This window comes from Poeciliopsis prolifica, unplaced genomic scaffold, assembly GCF_027474105.1.
Source record: "Poeciliopsis prolifica strain line A6 unplaced genomic scaffold, Auburn_PproV2 SCAFFOLD049, whole genome shotgun sequence".
In the NCBI taxonomy this organism is placed as follows: domain Eukaryota; kingdom Metazoa; phylum Chordata; class Actinopteri; order Cyprinodontiformes; family Poeciliidae; genus Poeciliopsis; species Poeciliopsis prolifica.
In genome coordinates, this window is record NW_026562424.1 from 3,839,819 (window position 1) to 3,859,053 (window position 19,235).

Sequence of the window (19,235 nt, forward strand, 5' to 3'; positions counted from 1 at the left end):
CAAACTCAAAACGCTCCAAGTCGACTTGTTCATGGTTTTATTGTGGCACATTTACAAAACAGCGCCACCTTTCACATTAGAAGGAATAAAGATGAGTTATTGGACTGAATATATATATTTCAGGTTATAAATATTAAGGTGTTGTGGTATTTGTGGGTCAATTTCTAGTTATGTGGTCTGTGTGTGAGTGTTTGTTAAATGGAGTGAGTGATCCTCAGCCTGAAATGTTTGAGAAACACTGATTTAAATATTATTATTTTTATTAGTAAACTGAGAAATAAGAATACAGTCGAAACATTTTAGTCATTACAAAGTAAGCAATTGTTTACACCTGCCACACAAAACACATTTCTTCTTTTTACTGACATAAGTCATCCTAATTTAAGATCCAATAATATCTCTATGTTTTTACAGCTGGAAGGACAACTCAGAATCAAGGTAACTGCATCCATCTATAACAGTATATATGTTTTAATTGATAAAAGTAACAAGACAGCCTTCAAATGTACCTCTAATTATTATTGTTAATTAAAATTAATAAGTTGTTTGCAATAAATCATATTCATAAGTCGTTACGATGGATCATTTTAATTAAAATGCTGCACACATTTTATTTTATTGACCTAAATTATTCTAATTTTATCTTTGTTTCTGTAGCCGGAGTGATCACTCATAATCGAAGTAAGCTCAACGTTTCTGTCAAAAGTTTGTTTTAATACAATAGCATGTTTGAATTTCTAAAACACATTACAAAATGACGTCAAACTTTACTTTTAAATATTTTATTATTACACTTTCTCAGTTGCTTTCTTGCAGTTCTCACAACAGAAGTGAAATTTTCAAACCTGCTTGTTGAATATTAAAATCATACATTTCTGTTAGATGTTTTATCTAAATCTGTGCTCAACTGGTGAATTTTGCCCACATAGATGCTAAGTTTCTCCAGTGTAGGTATATTTGTGAAGCATTAGCTCAGCCAGTTTTCTCTCAGAAATAAACCGTCTTTTGCAGATAATTCATGGTGTTTTGCTCTTTGCATGAATTGCTTTGAGAAATACATTTACTGTTTTGCAAACGTCAAGGACGATTGGAGAAATGCACCAAACGACTTATCATAAATGTCTATTTTATTAAAAAAGTGAAGTTACTCCAACTTAATAGGTCAGATCATAGTAATTGATATTATTAATCATAATTCAATATTCAATATTATCTGTGTTTTTATAGCTGGAATGTCAACTCAACATCAAGAAGAGCTGAAAGTTTAGAGCTATCTTTCAAGAAATTATTCTATTTTTATCATTCTTATTAATAGATAATGATAAATAATCATTACTGAATATTACAATGGAAAATTGTTAATCATAGCAATGAATGTAGTGGTTTAATCTTCCTAAACAAGAAACAAGTCTTTTGTGATAGAGATTAATTAAATTAATGTTCAATGATATCTCTCTGTGTTTCCATAGCTGGTGTGATCACTAATAATCAAAGTAAGCTGAAAGTTCATATATCTTCTTATTTCAAGATATTATTATTTTTATTATTCTTACGACACAAATAATGATAAATATTCATGATATCTCATGAAGATATGAGATATCATGTAACTGATAAAATTTAAATATGCATTATTAATTGCATATTTAATAATTGCAATTATTCCAGGCTGAATTATAATTCAGCCTGGAATTATGATTCCAGGCTGTCATTCCTGGTATACAGGAATTATAGCCATTCCTGTAGTGGTTTAAATCGTCTTTACAGAAAACAGGTCAATTTTAATAATAATAATTTAATGGTCAATGATGCGTCTGTTTTTATAGCTGGAGTGACAACGCAGACAACTACAGGTGAGCTGAAAGTTTCTGTCTATCTGTGCATAAATATGTATATAATATCAGACTTTACTTCTATATATTATTACATGATTATGTTTCCAAGCAGAGCACGGTCTCCTCTATACAGATTTTTTCGTTTCTGTTATCAAGTCTGCAGAAGCAATGCAGTATAGCAGGAAACTCTGTTGTAATATATGTGACCAGATAATCCTAATCCAGAATTAGGTTTAATTTTATGATTTTATAGAGCAGTTTTCCAGGATGTTGTTTTAAATACACCTAAAGTGGATTTTTAAACTTCACTCTGTGTCTGTGCTGGTTTTAGAAATTTTTTGTTTGATTTAAAAAACAGAACAAATAAGTTTTCTGGCAATTATTTAATTTGTTGGTTTGTGTCTAAAAAACAAGCCAGAATAATTTAAACTTTCAACAGAATTCTTCTTCTTCTCTCACGTTTATTAAAAAAAAATCACGTTCAATGATATTTTTGTTGTTTTTTTATTCCAGAATCAAAATTGGTTAAAAAGTTAGACTGTTTGTCTTGTCCATCCATCTAATCTTTTAATTGTCTAAGAATCCTACAGGAATAATATTCAAATTTCCAAAACACAAAGTAATAAAATAACCTCCGACATTAGACCTACATTGTCTTTGCATCAGTTTTTAATCAAACTGTGGTTTCGGGACCATTAATGGTCCATGGGCGCCCCCCTGTGGTCTGCGCGGTACTGCAGGTAAACAAGGGTTTATTTGCTGTGACTGGAGCTGAAAGTGAGCTGCTACAGTTAACTCACCAAAGGACTGTGGTTAAAAATAATGGTGGATAAGTGGCCTACACCCAGTCACTAAAAAGGAAACTCTCAGGAGGAATTGCAGAACTTTTGTTTTCAACATTATTATGATACATAACATGCAGCAGGCATACAGGTCTAGTTTACGGTGCTGAACGTAATATCATATTGCATCTAAACACCTAAAATAAATCACTTATGTTGGACTACCTGCTTTTTGCCAAACAAGTCAGGTCTATTTTCTTTTATCATGTTTCTAAATTACAAATACCCCAAAGTAAAGAGCTAGTAGTAAGGAACCTTTTGGATTTCCATGTATTTTCCAAAATTTTAAAGCTTACAATCCAAACTCAAAACGCTCCAAGTCGACTTGTTCATGGTTTTTTATTGTGGCACATTTACAAAACAGCGCCACCTTTCACATTAGAAGGAATAAAGATGAGTTATTGGACTAAATATATATATTTCAGGTTATAAATATTAAGATGTGTTATTTGTGGGTGAATTTCTAGTTATGTGGTCTGTGTGTGAGTGTTTGTTAAATGGAGTGAGTGATCCTCAGCCTGAAATGTTTGAGAAACACTGATTTAAATATTATTATTTTTATTAGTTAACTGAGAAATAAGAATACAGTCGAAACTTTTTAGTCATTACAAAGTAAGCAATTGTTTACACCTGCCCACACAAAAACACATTTCTTCTTTTACTGACATAAGTCATCCTAATTTAATATCCAATAATATCTCTATGTTTTTACAGCTGGAAGGACAACTCAGAATCAAGGTAACTGCATCCATCTATAGCAATTATATATGTTTTAATTGATAAAAATAACCTTCAAATGTACCTCTAATTATTATTGTTAATTAAATAATTAATAAGTGTTTGCAATAAATCATATTCATAAGTCGTTACGATGGATCATTTTAATGAAAATGCTGCACACATTTTATTTTATTGACCTAAATTATCTAATTTATCTTTGTTTCTGTAGCCGGAGTGATCACTAATAATCGAAGTAAGCTCAACGTTTCTGTCAAAAGTTTGTTTCAATACAATAGCATGTTTGAATTTCTAAAACACATTACAAAATGACGTCAAACTTTACTTTTAAATATTTATTATTACACTTTCTCAGTTGCTTTCTTGCAGTTCTCACAACAGAAGTGAAATTTTCAAACCTGCTTGTTGAATATTAAAATCATACATTTCTGTTAGATGTTTTATCTAAATCTGTGCTCAACTGGTGAATTTTGCCCCCATAGATGCTAAGTTTCTCCAGTGTAGGTATATTTGTGAAGCATTAGCTCAGCCAGTTTTCTCTCAGAAATAAACCGTCTTTTGCAGATAATTCATGGTGTTTTGCTCTTTGCATGAATTGCTTTGAGAAATACATTTACTGTTTTGCAAACGTCAAGGACGATTGGAGAAATGCACCAAAACGACTTATCATAAATGTCTATTTTATTAAAAAAGTGAAGTTACTCCAACTTAATAGGTCAGATCATAGTAATTGATATTATTAATCATAATTCAATATTCAATATTATCTGTGTTTTTATAGCTGGAATGTCAACTCAACATCAAGAAGAGCTGAAAGTTTAGAGCTATCTTTCAAGAAATTATTCTATTTTTATCATTCTTATTAATAGATAATGATAAATAATCATTACTGAATATTACAATGGAAAATTGTTAATCATAGCAATGAATGTAGTGGTTTAAATCTTCCTAAACAAGAAACAAGTCTTTTGTGATAGAGATTAATTAAATTAATGTTCAATGATATCTCTCTGTGTTTCCATAGCTGGTGTGATCACTAATAATCAAAGTAAGCTGAAAGTTCATATATCTTCTTATTTCAAGATATTATTATTTTCATTATTCTTACGACACAAATAATGATAAATATTCATGATATCTCATGAAGTTATGAGATATCATGTAACTGATCAAATTTAAATATGCATTATTAATTGCATATTTAATAATTGCAATTATTCCAGGCTGAATCATAATTCAGCCTGGAATTATGATTCCAGGCTGTCATTCCTGTATACCAGGAATGACAGCCATTCCTGTAGTGGTTTAAATCGTCTTTACAGAAAACAGGTCAATTTTAATAATAATAATTTAATGGTCAATGATGCGTCTGTTTTTATAGCTGGAGTGACAACGCAGACAACTACAGGTGAGCTGAAAGTTTCTGTCTATCTGTGCATAAATATGTATATAATATCAGACTTTACCTCTATATATTATTACATGATTATGTTTCCAAGCAGAGCAGGGTCTCCTCTATACAGATTTTTTCGTTTCTGTTATCAAGTCTGCAGAAGCAATGCAGTATAGCAGGAAACTCTGTTGTAATATATGTGACCAGATAATCCTAATCCAGAATTAGGTTAATTTTATGATTTTATAGAGCAGTTTTCCAGGATGTTGTTTTAAATACACCTAAAGTGGATTTTTAAACTTCACTCTGTGTCTGTGCTGGTTTTAGAAATTTTTTGTTTGATTTAAAAAACAGAACAAATAAGTTTTCTGGCAATTATTTAATTTGTTGGTTTGTGTCTAAAAAACAAGCCAGAATAATTTAAACTTTCAACAGAATTCTTCTTCTTCTCTCACGTTTATTAAAAAAAAAATCATGTTCAATGATATTTTTGTTGTTTTTTTATTCCAGAATCAAATTGGTTAAAAAGTTAGACTGTCTGTCTTGTCCATCCATCTAATCTTTTAATTGTCTAAGAATCCTACAGGAATAATATTCAAATTTCCAAAACACAAAGTAACAAAATAACCTCCGACATTAGACCTACATTGTTTTTGCATCAGTTTTTAATAAACTGTGGTTTCGGGACCATTAATGGTCCATGGCGCCCCCCTGTGGTCTGCGCGGTACTGCAGATAAACAAGGGTTTATTTGCTGTGACTGGAGCTGAAAGTGAGCTGCTACAGTTAACTCACCAAAGGACTGTGGTTAAAAATAATGGTGGATAAGTGGCCTAACACCCAGTCACTAAAAAGGAAACTCTCAGGAGGAATTGCAGAACTTTTGTTTTCAACATTATTATGATACATAACATGCAGCAGGCATACAGGTCTAGTTTACGGTGCTGAACGTAATATCATATTGCATCTAAACACCTAAAATAAATCACTTATGTTGGACTACCTGCTTTTTGCCAAACAAGTCAGGTCTATTTTCTTTTATCATGTTTCTAAATTACAAATACCCCAAGGTAAAGAGCTAGTAGTAAGGAACCTTTTGGATTTCCATGTATTTTCCAAAATTTTAAAGCTTACAATCCAAACTCAAAACGCTCCAAGTCGACTTGTTCATGGTTTTATTGTGTCACCTTTACAAAACAGCGCCACCTTTCACATTAGAAGGAATAAAGATGAGTTATTGGACTAATATATATATTTCAGGTTATAAATATTAAGGTGTGTTATTTGTGGGTGAATTTCTAGTTATGTGGTCTGTGTGTGAGTGTTTGTTAAATGGAGTGAGTGATCCTCAGCCTGAAATGTTTGAGAAACTCATTTAAATATTATTATTTTTATTAGTTAACTGAGAAATAAGAATACAGTCGAAACATTTTAGTCATTCCAAAGTAAGCAATTGTTTACACCTGCCCACACAAAACACATTTCTTCTTTTACTGACATAAGTCATCCTAATTTAATATCCAATAATATCTCTATGTTTTTACAGCTGGAAGGACAACTCAGAATCAAGGTAACTGCATCCATCTATAGCAATTATATATGTTTTAATTGATAAAAATAACCTTCAAATGTACCTCTAATTATTATTGTTAATTAAATAATTAATAAGTTGTTTGCAATAAATCATATTCATAAGTCGTTACGATGGATCATTTTAATTAAAATGCTGCACACATTTTATTTTATTGACCTAAATTATTCTAATTTTATCTTTGTTTCTGTAGCCGGAGTGATCACTCATAATCGAAGTAAGCTCAACGTTTCTGTCAAAAGTTTGTTTCAATACAATAGCATGTTTGAATTTCTAAAACACATTACAAAATGACGTCAAACTTTACTTTTAAATATTTTATTATTACACTTTCTCAGTTGCTTTCTTGCAGTTCTCACAACAGAAGTGAAATTTTCAAACCTGCTTGTTGAATATTAAAATCATACATTTCTGTTAGATGTTTTTATCTAAATCTGTGCTCAACTGGTGAATTTTGCCCACATAGATGCTAAGTTTCTCCAGTGTAGGTATATTTGTGAAGCATTAGCTCAGCCAGTTTTCTCTCAGAAATAAACCGTCTTTTGCAGATAATTCATGGTGTTTTGCTCTTTGCATGAATTGCTTTGAGAAATACATTTACTGTTTTGCAAACGTCAAGGACGATTGGAAAAATGCACCAAAACGACTTATCATAAATGTCTATTTTATTAAAAAAGTGAAGTACTCCAACTTAATAGGTCAGATCATAGTAATTGATATTATTAATCATAATTCAATATTCAATATTATCTGTGTTTTTATAGCTGGAATGTCAACTCAACATCAAGAAGAGCTGAAAGTTTAGAGCTATCTTTCAAGAAATTATTCTATTTTTATCATTCTTATTAATAGATAATGATAAATAATCATTACTGAATATTACAATGGAAAATTGTTAATCATAGCAATGAATGTAGTGGTTTAAATCTTCCTAAACAAGAAACAAGTCTTTTGTGATAGAGATTAATTAAATTAATGTTCAATGATATCTCTCTGTGTTTCCATAGCTGGTGTGATCACTAATAATCAAAGTAAGCTGAAAGTTCATATATCTTCTTATTTCAAGATATTATTATTTTCATTATTCTTACGACACAAATAATGATAAATATTCATGATATCTCATGAAGTTATGAGATATCATGTAACTGATCAAATTTAAATATGCATTATTAATTGCATATTTAATAATTGCAATTATTCCAGCTGAATCATAATTCAGCCTGGAATTATGATTCCAGGCTGTCATTCCTGGTATACAGGAATTATAGCCATTCCTGTAGTGGTTTAAATCGTCTTTGCAGAAAACAGGTCAATTTTAATAATAATAATTTAATGGTCAATGATGCGTCTGTTTTTATAGCTGGAGTGACAACGCAGACAACTACAGGTGAGCTGAAAGTTTCTGTCTATCTGTGCATAAATATGTATATAATATCAGACTTTACCTCTATATATTATTACATGATTATGTTTCCAAGCAGAGCAGGGTCTCCTCTATACAGATTTTTTCGTTTCTGTTCAGTCTGCAGAAGCAATGCAGTATAGCAGGAAACTCTGTTGTAATATATGTGACCAGATAATCCTAATCCAGAATTAGGTTAATTTTATGATTTTATAGAGCAGTTTTCCAGGATGTTGTTTTAAATAATACACCTAAAGTGGATTTTAAACTTCAACTTCTGTGTCTGTGCTGGTTTTAGAAATTTTTTGTTGATTTAAAAAACAGAACAAATAAGTTTTCTGGCAATTATTTAATTTGTTGGTTTGTGTCTAAAAAACAAGCCAGAATAATTTAAACTTTCAACAGAATTATTCTTCTTCTCTCACGTTTATTTAAAAAAAAATCACGTTCAATGATATTTTTGTTGTTTTTTTATTCCAGAATCAAAATTGGTTAAAAAGTTAGACTGTCTGTCTTGTCCATCCATCTAATCTTTTAATTGTCTAAGAATCCTACAGGAATAATATTCAAATTTCCAAAACACAAAGTAACAAAATAACCTCCGACATTAGACCTACATTGTCTTTGCATCAGTTTTTAATCAAACTGTGGTTTCGGGACCATTAATGGTCCATGGGCGCCCCCCTGTGGTCCGCGCGGTACTGCAGATAAACAAGGGTTTATTGCTGTGACTGGAGCTGAAAGTGAGCTGCTACAGTTAACTCACCAAAGGACTGTGGTTAAAAATAATGGTGGATAAGTGGCCTAACACCCAGTCACTAAAAAGGAAACTCTCAGAGGAATTGCAGAACTTTTGTTTTCAACATTATTATGATACATAACATGCAGCAGGCATACAGGTCTAGTTTACGGTGCTGAACGTAATATCATATTGCATCTAAACACCTAAAATAAATCACTTATGTTGGACTACCTGCTTTTTGCCAAACAAGTCAGGTCTATTTTCTTTATCATGTTTCTAAATTACAAATACCCAAGGTAAAGAGCTAGTAGTAAGGAACCTTTTGGATTTCCATGTATTTTCCAAATTTTAAAGCTTACAATCCAAACTCAAAACGCTCCAAGTCGACTTGTTCATGGTTTTATTGTGGCACATTTACAAAACAGCGCCACCTTTCACATTAGAAGGAATAAAGATGAGTTATTGGACTAAATATATATATTTCAGGTTATAATATTAAGGTGTGTTATTTGTGGGTGAATTTCTAGTTATGTGGTCTGTGTGTGAGTGGTTGTTAAATGGAGTGAGTGATCCTCAGCCTGAAATGTTTGAGAAACACTCATTTAAATATTATTATTTTTATTAGTTAACTGAGAAATAAGAATACAGTGGAAACATTTTAGTCATTCCAAAGTAAGCAATTGTTTACACCTGCCCACAAAAAAACACATTTCTTCTTTTACTGACATAAGTCATCCTAATTTAATATCCAATAATATCTCTATGTTTTTACAGCTGGAAGGACAACTCAGAATCAAGGTAACTGCATCCATCTATAGCAATTATATATGTTTTAATTGATAAAAATAACCTTCAAATGTACCTCTAATTATTATTGTTAATTAAATAATTAATAAGTTGTTTGCAATAAATCATATTCATAAGTCGTTACGATGGATCATTTTAATTAAAATGCTGCACACATTTTATTTTATTGACCTAAATTATTCTAATTTTATCTTTGTTTCTGTAGCCGGAGTGATCACTAATAATCGAAGTAGCTCAACGTTTCTGTCAACAGTTTGTTTCAATACAATAGCATGTTTGAATTTCTAAAACACATTACAAAATGACGTCAAACTTTACTTTTAAATATTTTATTATTACACTTTCTCAGTTGCTTTCTTGCAGTTCTCACAACAGAAGTGAAATTTTCAAACCTGCTTGTTGAATATTAAAATCATACATTTCTGTTAGATGTTTTATCTAAATCTGTGCTCAGCTGGTGAATTTTGCCCACATAGATGCTAAGTTTCTCCAGTGTAGGTATATTTGTGAAGCATTAGCTCAGCCAGTTTTCTCTCAGAAATAAACCGTCTTTTGCAGATAATTCATGGTGTTTTGCTCTTTGCATGAATTGCTTTGAGAAATACATTTACTGTTTTGCAAACGTCAAGGACGATTGGAAAAATGCACCAAAACGACTTATCATAAATGTTCTATTTTATTAAAAAAGTGAAGTTACTCCAACTTAATAGGTCAGATCATAGTAATTGATATTATTAATCATATTCAATATTCAATATTATCTGTGTTTTTATAGCTGGAATGTCAACTCAACATCAAGAAGAGCTGAAAGTTTAGAGCTATCTTTCAAGAAATTATTCTATTTTATCATTCTTATTAATAGATAATGATAAATAATCATTACTGAATATTACAATGGAAAATTGTTAATCATAGCAATGAATGTAGTGGTTTAAATCTTCCTAAACAAGAAACAAGTCTTTGTGATAGAGATTAATTAATTAATGTTCAATGATATCTCTCTGTGTTTCCATAGCTGGTGTGATCACTAATAATCAAAGTAAGCTGAAAGTTCATATATCTTCTTATTTCAAGATATTATTATTTTTCTTATTCTTACGACACAAATAATGATAAATATTCATGATATCTCATGAAGTGATGAGATATCATGTAACTGATAAATTTAAATATGCATTATTAATTGCATATTTAATAATTGCAATTATTCCAGGCTGAATCATAATTCAGCCTGGAATTATGATTCCAGGCTGTCATTCCTGGTATACAGGAATTATAGCCATTCCTGTAGTGGTTTAAAATCGTCTTTACAGAAAACAGGTCAATTTTAATAATAATAATTTAATGGTCAATGATGCGTCTGTTTTATAGCTGGAGTGACAACGCAGACAACTACAGGTGAGCTGAAAGTTTCTGTCTATCTGTGCATAAATATGTATATAATATCAGACTTTACCTATATATATTATACATGATTAGTTTCCAAGCAGAGCAGGGTCTCCTCTATACAGATTTTTCGTTTCTGTTATCAAGTCTGCAGAAGCAATGCAGTATAGCAGGAAACTCTGTTGTAATATATGTGACCAGATAATCCTAATCCAGAATTAGGTTAATTTTATGATTTTATAGAGCAGTTTTCCAGGATGTTGTTTTAAATACACCTAAAGTGGATTTTAAACTTCACTCTGTGTCTGTGCTGGTTTTAGAAATTTTTGTTTGATTTAAAAAACAGAACAAATAAGTTTTCTGGCAATTATTTAATTTGTTGGTTTGTGTCTAAAAAACAAGCCAGAATAATTTAAACTTTCAACAGAATTCTTCTTCTTCTCTCACGTTTATTAAAAAAAAATCATGTTCAATGATATTTTGTTGTTTTTTATTCCAGAATCAAAATTGGTTAAAAAGTTAGACTGTCTGTCTTGTCCATCCATCTAATCTTTTAATTGTCTAAGAATCCTACAGAATAATATTCAAATTTCCAAAACACAAAGTAACAAAATAACCTCGACATTAGACTACATTGTCTTTGCATCAGTTTTTAATCAAACTGTGGTTTCGGGACCATTAATGGGTCCATGGGCGCCCCCTGTGGTCCGCGCGGTACTGCAGATAAACAAGGGTTTATTTGCTGTGACTGGAGCTGAAAGTGAGCTGTACAGTTAACTCACCAAAGGACGTGGTTAAAATAATGGTGGATAAGTGGCCTAACACCAGTCACTAAAAAGGAACTCTCAGGAGGAATTGCAGACTTTTGTTTTCAACATTATTATGATACATAACATGCAGCAGCATACAGGTCTAGTTTACGGTGCTGAACGTAATATCATATTGCATCTAAACACCTAAAATAAATCACTTATGTTGGACTACTGCTTTTTGCCAAACAAGTCAGGTCTATTTTCTTTATCATGTTTCTAATTACAAATACCCAAGGTAAAGAGCTAGTAGTAAGGAACCTTTTGGATTTCCATGTATTTTCCAAAATTTTAAAGCTTACAATCCAAACTCAAAACGCTCCAAGTCGACTTGTTCATGGTTTTATTGTGGCACATTTACAAAACAGCGCCACCTTTCACATTAGAAGGAATAAGATGAGTTATTGACTAAAATATATATTATTCAGGTTATAAATATTAAGGGTGTGTTATTTGTGGGTGAATTTCTAGTTATGTGGTCTGTGTGTGAGTGTTGTTAAATGGAGTGAGTGATCCTCAGCCTGAAATGTTTGAGAAACACTGATTTAAATATTATTATTTTATTAGTTAACTGAGAAATAAGAATACAGTCGAAACATTTTAGTCATTACAAAGTAAGCAATTGTTTACACCTGCCCACACAAAACACATTTCTTCTTTTACTGACATAAGTCATCCTAATTTAATATCCAATAATATCTCTATGTTTTTACAGCTGGAAGGACAACTCAGAATCAAGGTAACTGCATCCATCTATAGCAATTATATATGTTTTAATTGATAAAAGTAACAAGACAGCCTTCAAATGTACCTCTAATTATTATTGTTAATTAAATAATTAATACGTTGTTTGCAATAAATCATATTCATAAGTCGTTACGATGGATCATTTTAATGAAAATGCTGCACACATTTTATTTTGACCTAAATTATTCTAATTTTATCTTTGTTTCTGTAGCCGGAGTGATCACTAATAATCGAAGTAAGCTCACGTTTCTGTCAAAAGTTTGTTCAATACAATAGCATGTTTGAATTTCTAAAACAAACTACAAAATGACGTCAAACTTTACTTTTAAATATTTTATTATTACACTTTCTCAGTCGCTTTCTTGCAGTTCTCACAACAGAAGTGAAATTTTCAAACCTGCTTGTTGAATATTAAAATCATACATTTCTGTTAGATGTTTTATCTAAATCTGTGCTCAGCTGGTGAATTTTGCCCACATAGATGCTAAGTTTCTCCAGTGTAGGTATATTTGTGAAGCATTAGCTCAGCCAGTTTCTCTCAGAAATAAACCGTCTTTTGCAGATAATTCATGGTGTTTTGCTCTTTGCATGAATTGCTTTGAGAAATACATTTACTGTTTTGCAAACGTCAGGACGATTGGAGAAATGCACCAAAACGACTTATCATAAATGTCTATTTTATTAAAAAAGTGAAGTTACTCCAACTTAATAGGTCAGATCATAGTAATTGATATTATTAATCATAATTCAATATTCAATATTATCTGTGTTTTTATAGCTGGAATGTCAACTCAACATCAAGAAGAGCTGAAAGTTTAGAGCTATCTTTCAAGAAATTATTCTATTTTTATCATTCTTATTAATAGATAATGATAAATAATCATTACTGAATATTACAATGGAAAATTGTTAATCATAGCAATGAATGTAGTGGTTTAAATCTTCCTAAACAAGAAACAAGTCTTTTGTGATAGAGATTAATTAAATTAATGTTCAATGATATCTCTCTGTGTTTCCATAGCTGGTGTGATCACTATATAATCAAAGTAAGCTGAAAGTTCATATATCTTCTTATTTCAAGATATTATTATTTTCATTATTCTTACGACACAAATAATGATAAATATTCATGATATCTCATGAAGTTGAGATATCATGTAACTGATAAAATTTAAATATGCATTATTAATTGCATATTTAATAATTGCAATTATTCCAGGCTGAATCATAATTCAGCCTGGAATTATGATTCCAGGCTGTCATTCCTGGTGTACAGGAATATAGCCATTCCTGTAGTGGTTTAAATCTCTTTGCAGAAAACAGGTCAATTTTAATAATAATATTTTAATGGTCAATGATGCGTCTGTTTTTATAGCTGGAGTGACAACGCAGACAACTACAGGTGAGCTGAAAGTTTCTGTCTATCTGTGTATAAATATGTATATAATATCAGACTTTACCTCTATATATTATTACATGATTATGTTTCCAAGCAGAGCAGGGTCTCCTCTATACAGATTTTTTCGTTTCTGTTATCAAGTCTGCAGAAGCAATGCAGTATAGCAGGAAACTCTGTTGTAATATATGTGACCAGATAATCCTAATCCAGAATTAGGTTAATTTTATGATTTTATAGAGCAATTTTCCAGGATGTTGTTTTAAATACACCTAAAGTGGATTTTTTAAACTTCACTCTGTGTCTGTGCTGGTTTTAGAAATTTTTTGTTTGCTTTAAAAAACAGAAAACAAATAAGTTTTCTGGCAATTATTTAATTTTTGGTTTGTGTCTAAAAAACAAGCCAGAATAATTTAAACTTTCAACAGAATTCTTGTTCTTCTCTCACGTTTATTAAAAAAAAATCATGTTCAATAATATTTTTGTTGTTTTTTTATTCCAGAATCAAAATTGGTTAAAAAGTTAGACTGTTGTCTGTCCATCCATCCAATCTTTTAATTGTCTAAGAATACTGTAGGAATAATATTCAAATTTCCAAAACACAAAGTAACAAAATAACCTCCGACATTAGACCTACATTGTCTTTGCATCAGTTTTTAATCAAAACTGTGGTTTCGGGACCATTAATGGTCCATGGGCGCCCCCAGTGGTCGCGCGGTACTGCAGATAAACAAGGGTTTATTTGCTGTGACTGGAGCTGAAAGTGAGCTGCTACAGTTAACTCACCAAAGGACTGTGGTTAAAAATAATGGTGGATAAGTGGCCTAACACCCAGTCACTAAAAAGGAAACTCTCAGGAGGAATTGCAGAACTTTTGTTTTCAACATTATTATGATACATAACATGCAGCAGGCATACAGGTCTAGTTTACGGTGCTGAACGTAATATCATATTGCATCTAAACACCTAAAATAAATCACTTATGTTGGACTACCTGCTTTTTGCCAAACAAGTCAGGTCTATTTTCTTTTATGTTTCTAAATTACAAATACCCCAAGGTAAAGAGCTAGTAGTAAGGAACCTTTTGGATTTCCATGTATTTTCCAAAATTTTAAAGCTTACAATCCAAACTCAAAACGCCCCAAGTCGACTTGTTCATGGTTTTATTGTGGCACATTTACAAAACAGCGCCACCTTTCACATTAGAAGGAATAAAGATGAGTTATTGGACTAAATATATATTTCAGGTTATAAATATAAGGTGTGTTATTTGTGGGTGAATTTCTAGTTATGTGGTCTGTGTGTGAGTGTTTGTTAATGGAGTGAGTGATCCTCAGCCTGAAATGTTTGAGAAACACTCATTTAAATATTATTATTTTTATTAGTTAACTGAGAAATAAGAATACAGTGGAAACATTTTAGTCATTCCAAAGTAAGCAATTGTTTACACCTGCCCACACAAAACACATTTCTTCTTTTACTGACATAAGTCATCCTAATTTAATATCCAATAATATCTCTATGTTTTTACAGCTGGAAGGACAACTCAGAATCAAGGTAACTGCATCCATCTATAGCAATTATATATGTTTTAATTGATAAAAAATAACCTTCAAATGTACCTCTAATTATTATTGTTAATTAAATAATTAATAAGTTGTTTGCAATAAATCATATTCATAAGTCGTTACGATGGATCATTTTAATGAAAATGCTGCACACATTTTATTTTATTGACCTAAATTATTCTAATTTTATCTTTGTTTCTGTAGCCGGAGTGATCACTAATAATCGAAGTAAGCTCAACGTTTCTGTCAAAAGTTTGTTTTAATACAATAGCATGTTTGAATTTCTAAAACACATTACAAAATGACGTCAAACTTTACTTTTAAATATTATTATTACACTTTCTCAGTTGCTTTCTTGCAGTTCTCACAACAGAAGTGAAATTTTCAAACCTGCTTGTTGAATATTAAAATCATACATTTCTGTTAGATGTTTTATCTAAATCTGTGCTCAGCTGGTGAATTTTGCCCACATAGATGCTAAGTTTCTCCAGTGTAGGTATATTTGTGAAGCATTAGCTCAGCCAGTTTTCTCTCAGAAATAAACCGTCTTTTGCAGATAATTCATGGTGTTTTGCTCTTTGCATGAATTGCTTTGAGAAATACATTTACTGTTTTGCAAACGTCAAGGACGATTGGAGAAATGCACCAAAACGACTTATCATAAATGTCTATTTTATTAAAAAAGTGAAGTTACTCCAACTTAATAGGTCAGATCATAGTAATTGATATTATTAATCATAATTCAATATTCAATATTATCTGTGTTTTTATAGCTGGAATGTCAACTCAACATCAAGAAGAGCTGAAAGTTTAGAGCTATCTTTCAAGAAATTATTCTATTTTTATCATTCTTATTAATTAGATAATGATAAATAATCATTACTGAATATTACAATGGAAAATTGTTAATCATAGCAATGAATGTAGTGGTTTAATCTTCCTAAACAAGAAACAAGTCTTTTGTGATAGAGATTAATTAAATTAATGTTCAATGATATCTCTCTGTGTTTCCATAGCTGGTGTGATCACTAATAATCAAAGTAAGCTGAAAGTTCATATATCTTCTTATTTCAAAATGTTATTATTTTCATTAATCTTACGACACACATAATGATAAATATTCATGATATCTCATAAGTGATGAGATATTATGTAACTGATCAAATTTAAATATGCATTATTAATTGCATATTTAATAATTGCAATTATTCCAGGCTGAATCATAATTCAGCCTGGAATTATGATTCCAGGCTGTCATTCCTGGTATACAGGAATGACAGCCATTCCTGTAGTGGTTTAAATCGTCTTTGCAGAAAACAGGTCAATTTTAATAATAATAATTTAATGGTCAATGATGCGTCTGTTTTTATAGCTGGAGTGACAACGCAGACAACTACAGGTGAGTTGAAAGTTTCTGTCTATCTGTGCATAAATATGTATATAATATCAGACTTTACTTCTATATATTATTACATGATTATGTTTCCAAGCAGAGCAGGGTCTCCTCTATACAGATTTTTTCGTTTCTGTTATCAAGTCTGCAGAAGCAATGCAGTATAGCAGCAAAACTCTGTTGTAATATGTGTGACCAGATAATCCTAATCCAGAATTAGGTTAATTTTATGATTTTATAGAGCAGTTTTCCAGGATGTTGTTTTAAATACACCTAAAGTGGATTTTTAAACTTCACTCTGTGTCTGTGCTGGTTTTAGAAATTTTTTGTTTGCTTTAAAAAACAGAAACAAATAAGTTTTCTGGCAGTTATTTAATTCGGTGGTTTGTGTCTAAAAAACAAGCCAGAATAATTTAAACTTTCAACAGAATTATTCTTCTTCTCTCACGTTTATTTAAAAAAAAATCACGTTCAATGATATTTTTGTTGTTTTTTTATTCCAGAATCAAAATTGGTTAAAAAGTTAGACTGTTTGTCTTGTCCATCCATCTAATCTTTTAATTGTCTAAGAATCCTACAGGAATAATATTCAAATTTCCAAAACACAAAGTAATAAAATAACCTCCGACATTAGACCTACATTGTTTTTGCATCAGTTTTTAATAAACTGTGGTTTCGGGACCATTAATGGTCCATGGGCGCCCCCTGTGGTCTGCGCGGTACTGCAGATATAAACAAGGGTTTATTTGCTGTGACTGGAGCTGAAAGTGAGCTGCTACAGTTAACTCACCAAAGGACTGTGGTTAAAAATAATGGTGGATAAGTGGCCTAACACCCAGTCACTAAAAAGGAAACTCTCAGGAGGAATTGCAGAACTTTTGATTTCAACATTATTATGATACATAACATGCAGCAGGCATACAGGTCTAGTTTACGGTGCTGAATGTAATATCATATTGCATCTAAACACCTAAAATAAATCACTTATGTGGACTACCTGCTTTTTGCCAAACAAGTCAGGTCTATTTTCTTTTATCATGTTTCTAAATTACAAATACCCCAAGGTAAAGAGCTAGTAGTAAGGAACCTTTTGGATTTCCATGTATTTCCAAAATTTTCAAGCTTACAATCCAAAACTCAAAACGCTCCAAGTCGACTTGTTCATGGTTTTATTGTGGCACATTTACAAAACAGCGCCACCTTTCACATTAGAAGGAATAAAGATGAGTTATTGGACTGAATATATATATTTCAGGTTATAAATATTAAGTTGTGTTATTTGTGGGTGAATTTCTAGTTATGTGGTCTGTGTGTGAGTGTTTGTTAAATGGAGTGAGTGATCCTCAGCCTGAAATGTTTGAGAAACACTGATTTAAATATTATTATTTTATAGTTAACTGAGAAATAAAAATACAGTCGAAACATTTTAGTCATTCCAAAGTAAGCAATGTTTACACCTGCCCACACAAAACACATTTCTTCTTTACTGACATAAGTCATCCTAATTTAATCCAATAATATCTCTATGTTTTTACAGCTGGAAGGACAACTCAGAATCAAGGTAACTGCATCCATCTATAACAGTTATATATGTTTTAATTGATAAAAGTAACAAGACAGCCTTCAAATGTACCTCTAATTATTATTGTTAATTAAATAATTAATAAGTTGTTTTACAATAAATCATATTCATAAGTCGTTACGATGGATCATTTTAATGAAAATGCTGCACACATTTTATTTTTTTGACCTAAATTATTCTAATTTTATCTTTGTTTCTGTAGCCGGAGTGATCACTAATAATCAAAGTAAGCTGAAAGTTCATATATCTTCTTATTTCAAGATATTATTATTTTCATTATTCTTACAACACAAATAATGATAAATCATGATATCTCATGAAGTTGAGATATCATGTAACTGATAAAATTTAAATATGCATTATTAATTGCATATTTAATAATTGCAATTATTCCAAGCTGAATCATAATTCAGCCTGAATTATGATTCCAGGCTGTCATTCCTGGTATACAGGAATGATAGCCATTCCTGTAGTGGTTTAAATCGTCTTGCAGAAAACAGGTCAATTTTAATAATAATATTTTAATGGTCAATGATGCGTCTGTTTTTTATAGCTGGAGTGACAACGCAGACAACTACAGGTGAGCTGAAGTTTCTGTCTATCTGTGCATAAATATGTATATAATATCAGACTTTACCTCTATATATTATTATGATTATGTTTCCAAGCAGAGCACGGTCTCCTCTATACAGATTTTTCGTTTCTGTTATCAAGTCTGCAGAAGCAATGCAGTATAGCAGGAAACTCTGTTGTAATATATGTGACCAGATAATCCTAATCCAGAATTAGGGTTAATTTTATGATTTATAGAGCAGTTTTCCAGGATGATGTTTTAAATACACCTAAAGTGGATTTTTTAAACTTCACTCTGTGTCTGTGCTGGTTTTAGAAATTTTTTGTTTGCTTTAAAAAACAGAAACAAATAAGTTTCTGGCAGTTATTTAATTCGGTGGTTTGTGTCTAAAAAAACAAGCCAGAATAATTTAAACTTTCAACAGAATT

At 31.0% G+C, this 19,235-nt stretch overlaps 1 protein-coding gene and 3 long non-coding RNA genes across 4 annotated transcripts in view; all 4 read left to right on the forward strand.

Moving 5' to 3' along the window:
- Positions 1 to 410: 410 nt before the first annotated feature.
- Positions 411 to 3,415, forward strand: LOC129377858 (uncharacterized). Its single transcript, XR_008607984.1, has 5 exons — positions 411 to 438; positions 658 to 681; positions 1,470 to 1,493; positions 1,827 to 1,853; positions 3,392 to 3,415. It is a non-coding gene; the product is annotated as an uncharacterized LOC129377858 (long non-coding RNA).
- Positions 3,416 to 3,950: 535 nt separating this feature from the next.
- The window catches only part of LOC129377644 (alpha-tectorin-like), a 31,176-nt gene continuing 15,891 nt past the window's right edge, over positions 3,951 to 19,235 (forward strand). The window contains 4 exon segments of the mRNA XM_055057747.1: positions 3,951 to 4,463; positions 4,797 to 4,823; positions 6,354 to 6,377; positions 6,592 to 6,615. Of these exon segments, the coding sequence (XP_054913722.1) occupies positions 4,415 to 4,463; positions 4,797 to 4,823; positions 6,354 to 6,377; positions 6,592 to 6,615 (124 nt within the window). The 5' untranslated portion in view covers positions 3,951 to 4,414.
- Positions 7,131 to 9,336, forward strand: LOC129377650 (uncharacterized). The gene is made up of 3 exons (XR_008607951.1): positions 7,131 to 7,429; positions 7,762 to 7,788; positions 9,320 to 9,336. It is a non-coding gene; the product is annotated as an uncharacterized LOC129377650 (long non-coding RNA).
- Positions 15,461 to 18,217, forward strand: LOC129377649 (uncharacterized). Its single transcript, XR_008607950.1, has 4 exons — positions 15,461 to 15,486; positions 16,275 to 16,298; positions 16,631 to 16,657; positions 18,189 to 18,217. It is a non-coding gene; the product is annotated as an uncharacterized LOC129377649 (long non-coding RNA).